This window comes from Mixophyes fleayi, chromosome 5, assembly GCF_038048845.1.
Source record: "Mixophyes fleayi isolate aMixFle1 chromosome 5, aMixFle1.hap1, whole genome shotgun sequence".
Lineage (NCBI taxonomy): Eukaryota > Metazoa > Chordata > Amphibia > Anura > Limnodynastidae > Mixophyes > Mixophyes fleayi.
The window spans coordinates 173,075,366-173,091,976 of NC_134406.1; the positions used below are offsets into that span (position 1 = coordinate 173,075,366).

Genomic DNA, 16,611 nt, shown 5'->3' on the forward strand with positions numbered 1-16,611 from the left:
CCTAGCATATTTGAGATGGAACAGCTTTCACCCAGGACACAAAGAAGTCCATCATTTACAGCCACGCTCCGAGATACATTCGGATTTGTTCAGACAGGGAAGACAGAAAACACCTGCTATCACTGAGAAATACATTCCTACAACAAGGATACCATCCAATAGTTATAGATGAACAGATCCACAGGGCCAAAAGGATCCCAAGGAGTAGCCTCCTGGATTACAAACAGAAGGAGGACAACAGCAGAATGGCCCTAGTGGTCACTTACAATCCCCACATGAACATCTTGGGGAAAATTGCTGCTGACCTTCAACCCATATTTCAGAAAGATAATAGACTGAAGGAAATATTGCCAGACTTACCTCTCCTTTCATACAAACACCCTCCAAGTTTAAGAAATCTCCTCGTTAGAAGTGCACTCTAATCACCATCAGAGACTGGCACCTTCCCTTGCAAAAACAAAAAATGCAAAACATGCACCCATGTCCTACCAACAAACACAGTCCTACATACCCAACACACATCAGGCCTATAAAATAAGTAACACATTCTCATGTACATCCTCCAATGTGGTGCACATGACAGTGTACAAGGTGCCCTGAGGGAATTTACATTGGAGAGACCAGGCAGAAACTTCAATCCAGGATGAATCTACACAGACACACAAGAAAAGTCTGGACACCCCCGTGGGTAAACACTTCTATGTACCAGAACACAGTATGACAGATTTAAAAGTCCTAATACTAAAGGGTCTTTTTAAATATGACAGAGAAAAATCTGTGAATTTAAGCCAAGAACATTCCACTCATTGACACAAAGGCTCAATCCAACACCTGGATGTATGACCCACTACTTGGATACACTTCACACCCCACAGCAAAGTGACCCCAGATCTCTGAACTCATAGAACTTTACATTTCCATCCGTAACAAAAACCTCAGTTTTATTACTTTAGCTTATCTTAATAACATATCCCCACCCCCCCCCCCCCCGTCTGTCCGTACAAATTTCCTTATGTATTAGCTCTTAAATATTGTGACTGTTTTAGTCATTCATTTGTAAAGTTGCCTGATGAAGGGGCCTCTGTGCTCTGAAAGCTAGCAAATATAATAAGAGTTCTTTTGGTTAGCCAATAAAGCTATCACTCCTATAATACTTTTGTCTTTTTTGACACGAAAGTATTTATCACATAGATTAATTTATTATGAACGGTTTATGCTCTTTACTGGTTTAAGAGTTCCTGCATTTGCAATAAATTAGACTTTACAGTAAGTCAAGGTACAGGAATGTTCCAGTTACCTTATAGGAGCATGGCCTTCACAAAAAATACGCATCAAGACAATTTTCCCTTTTAAATAAAATTAGTTTCATTTTGGTTTTATTCTACTAACAAAATTGTAGTCAAATATGTACAGTACTAGGAAAATGATAGCATCTAAGTGATATGGATTACAGCTTGTTACTTGACTTGATTTACAAACAAAACTTATCCAATCAGACAATAATGCTTACAAGTCCGCACTGAAATGAAAATTTATTTTCAAAAACATAAAATTCACTTTTCTTCTGGTTTTGTCATTCATGGTTTCTGACCAACAGGTTCGGTTCATTGTACTGTGTTCTTGATAAATACAGTATTAATGACTTCTGAGTCTTCATTGGCACAGTGTGTAAAACAGAAAATTGGAGCAATAAAACACTTGATATTATAGATTTAACAAAATTTAAAAGAAAAATATACATGAAGTTTCATATAATTGTATTGTGTTGACTTTAGATCATGTAAATGAATAAAATAAATAAGAAATAATAGAACCGGGCTCTTAAATGCTTTGCAAGTATCTCAACCAGCTGCTGGTACTGAGTTATGGACATAAATGGTCAGAACAGTAAACACATGTTGCTTCTGAATTTAAGGGAATGCAGTGGGGCATCAATCACCTAATGAATATTAGTATAGATTCTATTCTTAATAAAGACCAAGCTTGGGAGATGCTGTCGAACCCCGGGGTAATGTTGAATATGACTGAACCAACGGGATACATTGATGTAAGTTTCCTTTTCCTGGACTGAAAGATCAGCCTGGGGAGAAAATAAAAACAAAGACAACTTGATTGGAAATTTCCTATAGTCCGGTGACATTTCTTTTTGTTAAATTAACAAAATAATGCATTTTAAAGCAAATCACTACAATAAGTTGCTTTATTTTAAAGAACACACAACCCATTGCTACTTACTATATTGTACATAGCAATCTCCTCATACAGATTACTAGGCATATAAGGGTTTTTTTTTTGCATGTGGATTATAAACATTACTGGATTAAATTAGAGACACAGACATATATGAAAAACTGAAAATAGGATGGTGGAGGTGCTGGAAATCAATACAAAATTATAAACAGAGTGATGCGAGTTTGCCAAATAATTCTTTATACAGTGACTTGCATAAGTATTCAAAGTATACTGCAGACTAGTACTTGGTAAAACCAACCACCTTTTGCTGCAATAACATCTTTAAGTCTGTTGGGGAAAGTTTCTACCAGGGTTGCCTACTGTTTGGGAGTGTTCTTGTCCATTCTTCCTTGCAGATTTGACCCAAGTTGTTCAGGTTGTTGGATGACGTTTGTGGACTGCAATTTTCAAATAGTGCCACAGATTCTCAATTGGATTGAGTTTGGGATTTTGACTTGGCCATTTTAGAACATTCACCACACCAGTGTTGCTTTGTGCTTGGGATCACTGTCCTGCCGAAAGGAAAGCTTTCTCCCAAGCAGACAGAAGTGGGCTGTCTTGCAGTATCCTCTCTGTATTTTGCACCATCTGTCATTCAATTTTAACAAAATGCCCAGTCCCCGCTGAGGAAAAGCATCCTCCTGACACTATGATACTGCCCAACCCTAATACTTGCTGAGGAATGGGCAGCGTTTTGAATTGGGACCAAAAAAGCTAAATTTTTGTTTCATCTGACTGCAAAACCTTAACCCACATTTTAGCTGGGTCACCCTGATGTTTTCTGGCAAACTCCAGGGCGAAAATGTATTGAGCTGAGGGTTTGAAAAAACCAATCGGATTCTAGCTATCATTTATTTAGCACATTCTACAAAATAGCTAGAATCTGAATGGTTGCTACAGGAAAACATCTTTACTTTTCAAACCCGCCGGGAAAACTCTCTGCTTGATGCATTTACCCCCAGATATGCTTTGATGAGGGTTTTCTTCAGTAATGGCTTCTATCTAGCCAGCCTCCTACACAGGCCAATTGTATGCAGAGCTTTTGATATGGTTGTCTAGTGCACCTTCACTCCAGTCTCAGCAACTAAACTCTATAGCTCTTTCAAAGTGATAGGTTGCCTCTCTGACTTCCCTCACAAGTCTCCTTCTTGCTCTGGCGCTAAGTTTTGAGGGATGGCCTTGGGTGGTATGATGCAGCTTCCATTTCCGCAGAATCGATCCAACAGTCCTCACTGGTAAATCCAAGCACTCAGATATTACAGCCTTTTCCTATTTTATGCATGTCTATAGCTATCTATTTTTCCTAGAATGTTCTTTAGTCTTTATTTTCACAGCTTTGCTTCAGAGTCATATGGCCAATGTTATTTGAGTTAGGGTCTCTTTTATACAGAAGTGGACCTTTTTAATGATTCACAGGTAATTGGAAGCCAATTGTTAGGGCATTATATTTCATCTATGTAAACTTGGAGCTTCCACTGCACAGGGGTTGAATACTTGATGCAAGCAGAATTTTTCAGTTTCTATATTTTTTAACTCTGCAGACAAATAATGAATTATGATTTTGAACATTTACTTTAAGAGCCTACTGGTTCGCAAAAAAAAAAAAAACTGTTTGGAACACTGTCACTTTTAATAGACAAATGTTTTGACTATTTAGGGAGATGAATACTTTTTCAAGTCCCTGTATGTAAATGTATTTTAAGAGGGCAAAGAAAGCAAACAAAAAAAATACATGGATGGTGTCTGAAACAAATGCGCTGCATGTTATATTTGTTCCTTTTCTTACGCCCATATAACAGCTCCAGGACAATTCGAACATTGATTGTTATAGCTGTAACTTTAGCTATACTAAACATAAGTAAAAACACAAAGTGTTGACCTAACCTTAATGATATTAATGCTAGTAAAGTGGACACACAGCAACAACAGACTATTCAAGAACACTGCAGTACCGCCACGCCAGGCATCACTGCCACCCATGTGCGTGTTTTGTAAGTGGGTCATCAGGTCAAGAGGAACACCACGCCCCAGGTATTGTATTCTATAGTTTAGTGTAACAAATTGAACTCCACCCTAATCTACATTTTTAAGCTGTACTGAAATAACATATGTTCAGAATTTAATTTTAGTAATAATCTTTCCAGTTAATGACCAATGAATTCTGCTTTTTCTTCCTCCTATACTTACGATTATTGGATGTAGCCCATAATAAGTTAAGATATCTGCTAATGTGATTTTGTTTCCAGCCATGTACACTTTATCTTCCAGATACAAGTTAAGATCCTATGGAGAAATAAACAATAAGCACATAAGAGAAATAAACAATAGTCTCATGATGTGAGGACCAGTTCACATGTGTGATTAGGTTACTCAGTACATGACTACATATGACATGGTCAGTGTCACAATGTAAGGAGCAGAAAGCCACTACCGACACCACACAAGTGCCATGAACAAGCAAAATATGTACATGACATGCATAAGAAAGCGGTCTCCAACCACCAAAAATAGCAATAGCATTCACTTATTAGATTACTGTTAGACAGGCACATTTGAATGCTATTCTACATTTTTCAGCCACACTATTAAATGCAAAACGTTGTCTGTCTGCCAAACAATATATGATCATCAAAATGTAGCATGAACTAGTCGGGCAGCCGAAGTAAAATGTACTTGTTTCTATTAAACGGTATCTTCAAACATTTTCTTTGGCTGAAAAACATGATGTTGAAAAGCCCCCATCCGATGATGGCTTAAAAGGGATTATACACTTTTAATAGGCTTTTACTCTCTTACTTTGGTTGAGGTTCCTCCCTTGCGATCCCCACCATTGCCTGGATTTAGCCAGGTTCTGACACTCACATATACCAGGACCTCTGCTGATCACTGTCACTGCTGCTTAGCTCTGTACCATAACTAAACACAGAGATTCTAAAGGAAAGTTCACTGTTGACAGCGGAAAGGGAACCCCAACCAAAAATACCATTATTGGAAGTGCAGGAACTTACTACCAATGTATTTCAAGTGGAAAATCTGCTTTAAGGCTCTGTGCCAACAGACACTCAGTACAAGTCCTTCGTTCTGCATATCAGTAATAAAATAAAAATACCAAATGAAAGAAGGGATCATTACCTTTTCCTGAATCTTTTATCTAACTAATTGTTAAGAGTTAATGCAACTACCAAATTGCTAGGCATGTCACATGACAAATATATTACCTCACATACAACTGGTAAATGCAAATGCAGCTTTAGGGTGGTGTCATACAGTCAGTTTTTAATCTTTTACACCCTCACAAGTGCTCAATTTTTATAAGAGTACAAGAGGAGCACTTCTCAAAAGCACTTTCAAAGCACATAGGTTAGCATGCGATAGGGTCTGCTCACATATAATAAAAGATAAACCCAACAAGCAGCCTCCCCACAAACTTATTTCACAGTTGGGTCTCTGGGCACATCTCTGTTCCTGGACATTATAACTGCTTCTTTATTATAAGACGGGGGTCTATGTTAGCTGTGTAAAACTGATCATGGAAGGAATTAAAACCGTTTGTGTTTTCATCTTGTCTGAGCTTATGTAATCAGCCAATTGCTGGGCATTCCGCATGACCCATGTATTACCTCACAATGTCCTGGCCTACCTCACAAAGACCTGGTAAGTGTAAATGTAAAGGCGACAGTACTTCGACAACATCAGACACCAATTGAGCCAAAACTGCTGTGGATTATTTTCAAACAAATGTAAGTAGGTTATGTAACATAGCTCACACAGCTTTCTAAAGCAGGAATAATTAGATTTTTTTTGAGGAGATACATCAGTGGGCAGATAGCAGGTCTATTAGACCCAAGTTACCCTAGATGAAAAAAATTTTCCACATTGAGTGCAACATCATTATTTGGCATGGCTGCCAAAGAACACATCTGTAATTTGCTACAGGTTTTATTTTCAAAGGAATGTATTGTATAATGTTTGTCAACACAGCCTTAAAAAATATAAATAGTTTTGCATGTGGACATTTACTTTTAGATTATGGCTTGCTTTAATGTTAGGTCTGGTTGGTGCAGAGTCACAAGTTGGGTTAATAGGGAAATCTAAAGAACTAGTATTCATACTTTTAAAGATGACAGTCTCTTGTCTTCCTAGGGCATGAAGGACTAAAGTTTTGGGTGGGTTTTATGGTTTTATTTTTGAAGGGCCTCGCCTATCAAGGCTTGAAAACTAGGTTCTTTAATGGTCAAAATAAATTGCATAATGTACTATTTACTGTAAAACATAAGGACACTACAAATACTGTGTAATTACACAGATCATTGAATGCCAAGAGGACTTCTTTTGGTTTTCACGGTGAAGAAGTATACCATTTCTTTTACTACACATGTTTCAATTTTAAACGGAACAAGATACTTGCATGAGGTGATCCAAATAGAGTGTGTGTTTTACCTTCTCTGACCATAAAGAGAAACCTATCTTTTACACACCGTTAAATATATTCTTGAGTCAAATGTATTATATTAGAATCACTGTAATTGGGTGCTCTCTTAGTAGTTTGTTATAAAGAAAGAAAGAAAAAAAAAACAAAAACAAAAAAAAAACAAAACACTAATTGTTGAGGCTGGCGTGCTAACAAGGATGTCTTAACCAGGATCTGTTCAGTGAATTCACATATAATTGAAGAAAGGGTGATAAAAAAAAACCCATAAAACAAACAAAAAAAAACAACAACTTATTACATGTCCATAAAAGAGTTTCACTCTAAAAGGCGAAATATTAAAACAAATTGAGCAAAAAGTGAGTGATTAACAATATTGCAAGCAATATGTATGCATTTTATCTTTTAACGAGGATAAATTAGGTCAGGCTCTCAAATTTGCATAATCATCATTTTCTTGTGTATTGTAATGGTATTGAAATGGTTACATAGTAGTGTAGTTGCATACAGAGATTATTATTGTTCCTATGTCATACTTCAAACTGTATAGTGTGTTCTGAGCTGATCAGAAGCAAAGTACATGTGTGAAATTGTTGCATTTACCAATTCAAACCACTAGATGGATTTTATTGCAATGCACAGTAGGGCTGCTCAAGTCAGTGTATGCATATAGGAGTAGGATATGTTGTTACACATTTATGTAAACTTCTTAATAGCATGTCAAGTAGACTATCATGTATAATTCTGCTTTTGCTGTCAAATCAAAGGCAAAAAGGAGCATGATATTTGATCAGATCCCTGCCCAATTACCCTCTTAGTAATACTAATTATGTATTCAAATATAGTAGTTTCTTTTTAATAACATTAGTTTCAAGGTATATGCAATGGTAGTGTTTTACAATCGCTCTCCTTGAAGTGCACTATAGTATATAATGAGACATTAGCTTCTGTCACTCCAAGGTTATGGTCACATTGTGTGCTAGATATCGCAAAGGTTTCGTTCCTTAAGCTGGGTACACACTACACTGTTTTCATCCAATAATCGGCTCAAACAGCCAACATACGACCGCTCGTTCAAAAGTCGGGTCAGTGTGTGCAGTGACACGATGGTCGAAAGTCTGCCCAAATGGACGATTGTCGACTCATTTGGTTGGTCGTACCGTTTAATATTTTCGGTCCAATCTCGTTACCGCTGTGTAGTGTGTATAAACTTCCGACCGATCCACAACAGTGAGTACGAAATTACAGTCATTGCTCACGACAACATGGCTGTAGAAAGTCGCTAAAGGGACGTCCGCTCTTCCCTTTATCGTCCTAAACAAGGCTAGTGTGTATGCAGTCCATGGACCGAGCGATCGGATCATCGATCGCATGTAAAATCGCTCTGCATAGGAAGTTGGTCGAAATTTCTGTAGTGTGAACCCAGCTTTAGCAGTAGCACTATATTTGTTAGATTAAGCCTATGCAGGTATTCAGCCAAATCACGTTAGATCAATAAAGGAAACTTAAAAACTAACTGACTGATATATCCAGCAGTGCTACTAACTAGGCACAGGAGTGGCCGAGGGAGTTATCCCCAATTCCTCTCTCCCCCACCACCCCCCACTAGAATCATAAGAGACGCCACTAACATACGTTTTGCCAAACGCTTTGGCAAAACGTACTTCAGCTTCTGAATTAGCAGCTTCTGATTAGCTGTTTCAGGACACACTACAGTTTGAAGTATGGCAATAAGACAATAATACTTTGTGTATCCAACTACACTACCATGTGATATTTTCAAAACCACTACAAGGCTCAAGAAAGTGATGGATTATATAAGTTTGTGGAAGCGCAATATAAATTTATCCACATTAAGAGATAAACACATAACGCTTGCCACATTATTGATCATCCCACATTTGCACAATTTTTTTTAATAATTCCCCTTCTAACGTGAACCTCTTAAGAACACGTAATAAAAAAAGTTATATTTTAACTTTCAAACACCCTTTCTTTGTTCAGTTATATAGGGATTGACTTAACAGATCCTGGTTAATACGTCTTTATTAGCACCCCAGGAGTGCTTCAACAATTAGTACTTATCTCTCTTTGCTGAACTTTTTATTACAGAACACGTTATGTGACAAATATAAGATTTATTTTACGGCATGCATGAATAGCATTAAAAAACAAAACTCGGTTAACTATGACATGGGTAAGTTTGAAAGTTGTACTAGGGCAGCTTTCACCCATGAGTCAAGCAGATACCAGACTGGTATTTTTACAATGGTCACAGAATCTAATTTACAGAAAGTAAAATTCCCATAATTCCTAATGTTAGTTCAACATAGATCGTTCTAAGAGCCAAAGAACTGAAACTTTGTAGAAATGCTGTGTCAAACGGCCACAGGACTGTCATGTAGAATCCCCACGGTGATTGCTTGTGTCCAGACTTGCCACTACACTACTTGAATCTGCTTCTTCTCCATGTAACGACTGTGAGACATAGTGGTGCTCTGCTGCCATCCTAGCAGGAATTACATACAGCCGGAATCTACTTAAAGCCAAGTCCTGGGGGAATATTTACTAAACTGCGGGCTTCAAAAAGTGGAGATGTTGCAAATAGCAACCAGATTCTAGCTTTCATTTATTTAGTGTATTCCACAAAATGACAGCTAGAATCTGACAGCTAGGTTGCTATAGGCAACATCTCCACTTTTTCAAATCTGCAGTTTAGTAAATATAAGCCCTAGTCTACAATCCATTGAGCCAATCTTGCGATCATCTGCACTCCTTATATTAAACCATACATGCAATGTGAAGTTTTTAAATATAGCATTTCCAGGTGTGACAAAACACAAGAATGTTTGAAAATGCCATAATGAGATGGAGAGTTGTGCTTCTGCAGGACCCCAACCTAAGCGGTCAGTGAAAGCTGACAGGTGCAGCCATGGGGCCCAAGAACTGTGTTTGGCTCCTGGCCCACCATAAATGTATACATACAGCATTGAAAACTGGATAAATTAGTACTAGAAATAAATAAATAGGAGAGAGCTATTGGAGTCTATGTTTAGTGATGTAAAGGTAACAAAGTGCAGATACATTGTACAGTAAAAACTATGCTTTGGGAATTTTAGCCATCATCTTTGCTAGGTAATAAATGTAAAATATAGACAGGTCAATGTGTTACCAGAAGAAACAACGTTGTGTCCAGAAATTTTTTTATATGTATAAATTTTGGAAGACTCTACTGTGCTTATGGCAGCATATTTTCATATGAAAAGAAAACAGAATAAAAGAATATTACATACTGCAGTTCTAATAACTTGCAGTCTTACAATCAGCTATGTGATTTAACTCAGAGGAACACAATCATAATAGTTATGATCAGATGAGTATGTTAGCGGGTGGCACGCAGCTCCCTGCATACTGGTGCGCCGAACGGCTGTCTTCTCAGCTCATCTCGCGGACACTAAACTGATGCGCATGTGCAGCATTTCCTCTAAAGCACCATTGCAGAACACAGCACGCCTGCATGAAGCTGCATATAAATTTGGTTAATGTTTATTTCATTTATATGTGGCTTAAAATTATTTGGAGGCATTTATGTGTGGCTTAACATTCACTAGGGGCATTACTGTGGCATAAAATTAATTAGGGCATTACTGTGGATAATGTGAAGGTGGCATTACTGTGGCTTAACGTGAATTGGGGCACTTATGTGTTGATAATGTGAACTGGGGGCATTACAGTGGCATAAGATGAAATGGGGGCATTACAGTGGCATAAAATGAAATGGGGGCACTTGTGTGTGGATAATGTGAGTTGGGGGTATTTATGTGTGGAATAAAATGAATTGGTGGCATTATTGTGGCATAACCTCTTGCTGAAGCGGTTGGGTGTATAGCCTCCATTATGGCTTTATATTAATGCAGCCTGCTTTGGTCCTTACACGCATAAAAGCCACATAAGCTTCTTTATTAGCACATTATTTTATAGTGTTTTGCTGCAAAGCTTGGCAAGTAAATGGCTGCAATATTCCAGTCATGATACTCATTTAGATTTTGAAACCAGCAGTGAGCTGTCTGGTTACTGTTTCTGAATTGGGTATTTGTCATGTTACCAGGAGACCAGTATATACCCATCATATCAGTGCACTGTGTAATTTGGGCAATTATGGGAAACAAAACTATGGAATCTCGTTAATGCTTTCAAAATGTATAGTTGTATGTAATAATGACACAAGTTAAGAATATGTGTTACGCTTATTTGTTAGTATTAATATTATGTCATTAACATGAATAAGAAAAGTCAGTATATCTGACTGAAAAGGTCATTGGGTTTCTGTCTCTGTAATGCTCAGTATGTATGGTTATATTTTAAATAAGCCTTTATGTTTTTCAGCTTTCTTCAACACTTGTGCCAGCTGGGACAAAAACCTTTACATCTGGGCTTGATTCGATTTTATCCAGCACACTGATAGAGAAAGGTTGCCAACCCCTGATAGATGAAAGTAAATGTTTTATTTGTGGTAACTCACTGCAAGCAATATGTGCTATTTGTACCAGGTCATTATAAAAGTCTTGTTGTGTTAACATTCAAACAATTAAGATGCCAATTTTAACTTAATTTATAAACATATGAAACACTGACCTTCAGTATATGTCTAATCTCTTCTTTAGTGGCTGATCGGTCTATGTGTGTAACTCTGTATTCCAGCCACTGTTGCACAACTGCCTTTTCTTCTACAGAAACACCCAGTAGTTCCTCTTTTTTGGCTTCAGCAACTAAATGAGAAGCAATGGTGGCAAGGCCCACCAAGCTGGGACCTTTGTTGGTTTGAAGCACAGGAATCTGCATATGAAGAAAAAGATGGGGAAAACAATATGACTACAGGTACACATTAGAGGCGCAGTTCCCATATCGCTTTGTCTGCCTGTTAATACCCAGTCTTTTTATTTCTGTGTTTGTTTCCTGTGGAGTAAGTTGGCACTATATAAATAAATATTAAATATGTGCAGCCTTTGGCCAACTGCAAGAGGAGCATCATGAGATCCAGCCACTTGGTCTGACATCAGTCTGGTTTGGCCATCCATGTGTGACCAAAACTGAATGGAGATCAGGACAAATGGCCCTATATCAATGTGTTTGATATTTATTGTATGAATGTGGCCTATTAGCAGTGTAACTATATTTCAAATATGTATGGAAAAAAAATAATGACATGACACTGAAAATTGAAGTATGTAGGAAAGGTTCCATTCTACAATAAAATAAATAGAAACGAGGTCCCTCTAGTACCATGTAAATATTGCATGGGTTTCCTGCCACAGTCCAAAAATACACTTGTATATTAATTGGCTTCTGACAAAAAAAATGGACCATTGTGTGGATGGAGCATGGACTAATGTGAATAATTACATGCTCTCTGTAAAGTGCTATATAAACATGCAATTTGCACAGCAGTAAAAATGAGCTCTCGCCTTGGCATATGCCCATATTGAATTTATCGTACGTATGTGCTACATGAATCAATTTCATTTTTCACTTCAATACTGGGTATTTGTAACTGGTATACCACTATACAATACTGGAGGCATACCAACAGTTTCTTGTTTACTTAAAATTTCTGGCCATAAATAGTCATTTTGCAACAACATTATAGAACATATGTGATTTCTATTTATAGCTTCGCAAAGTATATACCCATGATATAACTGCAGATATATAGGGCTGCTGTCATTCTATACACAGTCCATCTTAATGCACTAGACAGCACTGACACTGTCTCGTCCAGTACATGACCAGTGTTGGGAAATGTTCCCTGTCTCAGCAGGAGCTTTCCATTTAAAGTGCAGTGTTTAGCAGTCATTCATTGCAACCTAATTACAGGTTCCTGGTCAATGCGCCGTATTTACAAATCCTCGTGAGCCATATTTTCTTATCGCACCAACTGATGGTAGTAAACCCGGCTCACCTGACTGCTTCCTTGGGCTCGGCTGCTGTATTTTCCTGCCTTCAACCCTAAACATTTTTCCAACGCGGTGAGCTCTTCCACGGCCATCTTGGCAGGCTCGTCACAAAGACAGCGCACACTGCCAACCAATCACCTCCGGGCCACATGTCTCCTCCCCTTCCTGAAAATATCTCTGTCCGATTGGTCAGAGCGTGGGCAGTGGTTCTAGGATGCAGGGCACCGGGCTGACATGATTGGTAGACGTAGATAATAAAGCGTGGCGTATGGGAACCATAGAGTTGTACGCACGGAATAACAATAGTGTGGGCAAGTTTTCTGTTTCTAACAATGTCTCTGAGCTGCTGTCTTCAGCTAGCTAGAGCCTTACCACACGCATTCACAGGATTGTTCTTTCCTATATCCTTTGTAGCGTATCTTAGTGTAATTATGCCACATCTATAAACTATTGAGAGGTCAATTAACATCGAATATGCTGAGATATATTCAGTATAGTACAATATTAAATTGTATTTTCCGTATATGTGGGGCTCTGACACCAACTTTAAACCCACCCTCCAAACAGATGTATTGAATAAAATTATAAATAAAACCATTGGAGAGCAATTTGTAGCATCACACACGTGTATGCACTTGATTTTTGTAGTGCAGTGTGTTTGGTAGGGTTATCCAGAGTGTGTGTACGTTATTTGTAAGACTATAAAGCGTCCATTCACCCACATTTCCGTACTGTCAACTCTAAATTCCACTTCAACCACTATATATAGCTCGGTTTTTAGAAAACCAAGCCTGTGCTCAGTTTTTCTATTTTATTCAAATAGTGTTATTTTTTGTAGTCTGTGTATTTGACTATTGTTCCAAAAGAAACACTGACTCCACTGTGTAAACTCAGTTGTCATTTGCTGAAAAAAGCATATATTTTATTCAAATTGCATGCTGTTCTAGTCTGTGTAACTGGCTTACAGTGTGTACTCAACTCGGTTGTCATTTTCTGCAAAAAGCATATTTTTTATAAAAATTGCATGCTGTTCAATTGTGTGTATCTGATAGCGTTGTTCACAATAAAACACTGACTCGCGGTGTGTACTCTACTCAGTTGTGTACTCATTTGTCATTTGCGGAAAAAGTTTTAAAAGATTTAGAATTTTTGGACAAATTGTGTATGTTTATCGATATGGTCAGTAGACAGAAGTGCAGGAGTACCAACCAGCTGCTTGCACAAGTCATGATGATACTAGTCCTATGTCATCTATAAATCCTTTCCTCTAGGGCATAGTGGGTTTAAGTCAGGGAAACAGAAATACAAAAAACAAACTTTTACATTGGTAAAGAAAAAAACACCTCTAATAAAGGTAAAGTTTACTATAAAAAAAAAGCCATAAAATTACCAACATGCCATTCTACACAGGCAGTGGCAAGGTAAGTTTAAGGCCTCCATATTTATTTATGAGTGAAAGTTCTGCAACTGTTACTGAGCATCTTCTTCTGTCTGTCAAGACGATGCAAAACCTTGTCATTCAGAGTCTAGAAGAGGTGCCCAAAAAATTATATTTGTAAAATCGATGCTGAAAAAAAACAGTAAGGCAGAATTGTGTTCGAAAACATCACAAATCCCTGAGGAGAGTCTATCCACTAGTGCTATGTGTAAGCCTGACCTTTCCGATACTGTACTCAAAGAAGCCGCCTTTCACCATTTCTGTGGATGAACAGCACAAGTATAGCTGGTGATCTAGAAATTGAGAATGCCACTTTGGATTTGCAACAGGATGAGGGGGATATTTGTGTATCTGACAACAATTAAAGCAGTTCTTGCCAGTGATAAGAAGGCCATTGGCATGATTGGGCATAAGACCAAAAATCTACCTCTTAGGTGTGGAATTATATTTACCCAAATCCTGGCAACAGTTGTCTAGCCATCTGTAGTGTTTGTAAAGCCACAGTCAGTAGAGGTTGGGACCTTAGCCATCTAGGAACCTCATCCATGTTACGCTAGTTGAATCGAGTTCATGGCAAGTTTTTGGGAAAATCAGAAACTTATGCTAAAAAAATACTAACAAGCAGTCCAGCATCAGCTAGCTCCCTTCTCTCAGCTAGATCCAGCACCTGCAATCTACACCCACAACACCTTCATCATCAATATCCTCACTAGTGAACAGTTAGACCTGTATCCAAGTTGCTAAGGCTAGATGACTCCTCCCCTATCCAGGATTCCTCAGAAGAATCCTGGAGCGTTAGGCCTGCTGCTGCTGTTGGGAATAGACCAAGAAGAAAACTACTAGTTGTTTAAAACAACAATTGATTGTTAAACAGTCCTTTGCAAGAGGAGGCAAGTATGACAGCTGTCATCTAGTCTTACAGAGGATCACAGGCTCCATTGCGACTATGCTAGTATTAGATCTGCGTCCAATATCCCCCTTTAATGCAGCAGGTTTTAGACAGTTGAGGTCCTGTGTCCCCGTTACCAAATTACATCTCGACACAATTTTACTAGACAAGCAATTCCTCACCTGTACCAGGAGGTTCCAAAAAAACGGATTATTGGGCTACAAAATGCCATTCTACCCACTGTACACTTAACCACAGCTATGTGGACATGCAGAACTTGGCAAACTAAAGATTATATGACTGTGAGCCCACTGGGTTGGTAAATGGCCTTCAGCAGAAGGAACAGCAGCAGCATCTAAAAAACGTCAGATCTTTCAGAGGCAGGCTACTCTGTGTACCACCAGCTTCACTAAGAGGCATAACACTGACAACCTGTTAGAAAAAGTAAGGGATGTGTATGCAACATGGCTTATCCCGCTTGGAATCCCCTGAGGATATATGATTTCTGATAACGCCACCAATGTTGTGAGAGTATTACAGCTGGGTGTATTCCATTATATTCCCTGTTTTGCTCACACAATAAACCTGGTGGTACAGAGCCTTTTAAAAAATGATAGGGACATGCAGGAAATGCTGTCTGTGGGCCGAAAGATTTTGGGACATTTCGACATTCAGCAACACATGTAGGAGATTGAAGCAGCTGCAAGAAGAATTAAATTTGCCCTGCCATCAACTGTAGCAAGAGGTAGTAACAAGGTGGAATTCCACCCTCTATATGCTTCAGAGGATGGAGGAACAGCGAAAAGCCATCCTTGCTTATTCAACAAGCCATGACATTGGGAAAGGAGGGGGAATGTACCAGCGCAATGGAAAATACTTTTTGTGTTGTGCAAGGTGCTGAAACCATTCAAAGTAATCACCTGTGAATTGAGTTCAGACACTGTTAGCTTGAGTCAAGTGATTCCCCTAATTAAACTTTCTGAAAAGCAGCTCGACGAATTGAAGGAGGAGATGAAACAAATCAATTCTGTAAGTACTTTATTTGCTTCGCCAGGATCGAAGAGTTCTCAAAATCTTGAAATTGGATAACTATATTTTGGCGACCGTGCTTGATCCTATGTTTAAGAGCTGTGTCTTCTCTTTTTTTCCAAGATCTCAAGATATGCAATGAGCTCCTGGAGAGCAAGTTGACAGCTCAATGTGGCCGCCGCGACTCTTCCTGTGCTGTTTGTGACGTCCTGGCCGTCTCCATGACAACCGGGGCGTCACTTCCGGTCCCTACTTCCTGGTTGCCTGGGCAACAACCGGGACGCATCAGGCTCCTTGCCGCCGCGCCCGGCCAGCTGTCAAACAGCCGGGCGCGCGCAGGGCTGTTACAGTTCAGCCAATTAGGGCTGATTAGATTAAAACGCAGCTGGGTCCTCTGCTTTGTCATTGGCAGCAGTGCCAATTATTTAATATTCTAAACCTGAGCACACTTGCAGGGCTTTGCCCTGATTGGTCCTTAGCACTATTTAGGGCAGTGAGGACTGAGCCTCACTGCTGGTTATAGCGTTCTGTCTCAGTATTGTTGCCTGCTCCTGTTCTTGTTTGGTGTTTGAAACCTTAGACTGATTTACCGTGTATGACCTCTGCCTATCGCTGGACCCTGAACCATTGCCTGTGATCC

General features: G+C 38.8%; 1 protein-coding gene across 1 annotated transcript; it reads right to left on the minus strand.

Annotated features, from left to right (window-relative positions):
* Positions 1-1,517: 1,517 nt before the first annotated feature.
* Positions 1,518-12,740, minus strand: EEF1E1 (eukaryotic translation elongation factor 1 epsilon 1). Its single transcript, XM_075213044.1, has 4 exons — positions 12,621-12,740; positions 11,297-11,497; positions 4,420-4,515; positions 1,518-2,080 (listed from the first exon to the last, which is right to left on the minus strand). The coding sequence occupies exons 1-4, from the start codon at positions 12,705-12,707 to the stop codon at positions 1,940-1,942; spliced, it is 525 nt and encodes a 174-aa protein (XP_075069145.1). The 5' UTR covers positions 12,708-12,740; the 3' UTR covers positions 1,518-1,939.
* Between the last annotated feature and the right edge of the window lie 3,871 nt (positions 12,741-16,611).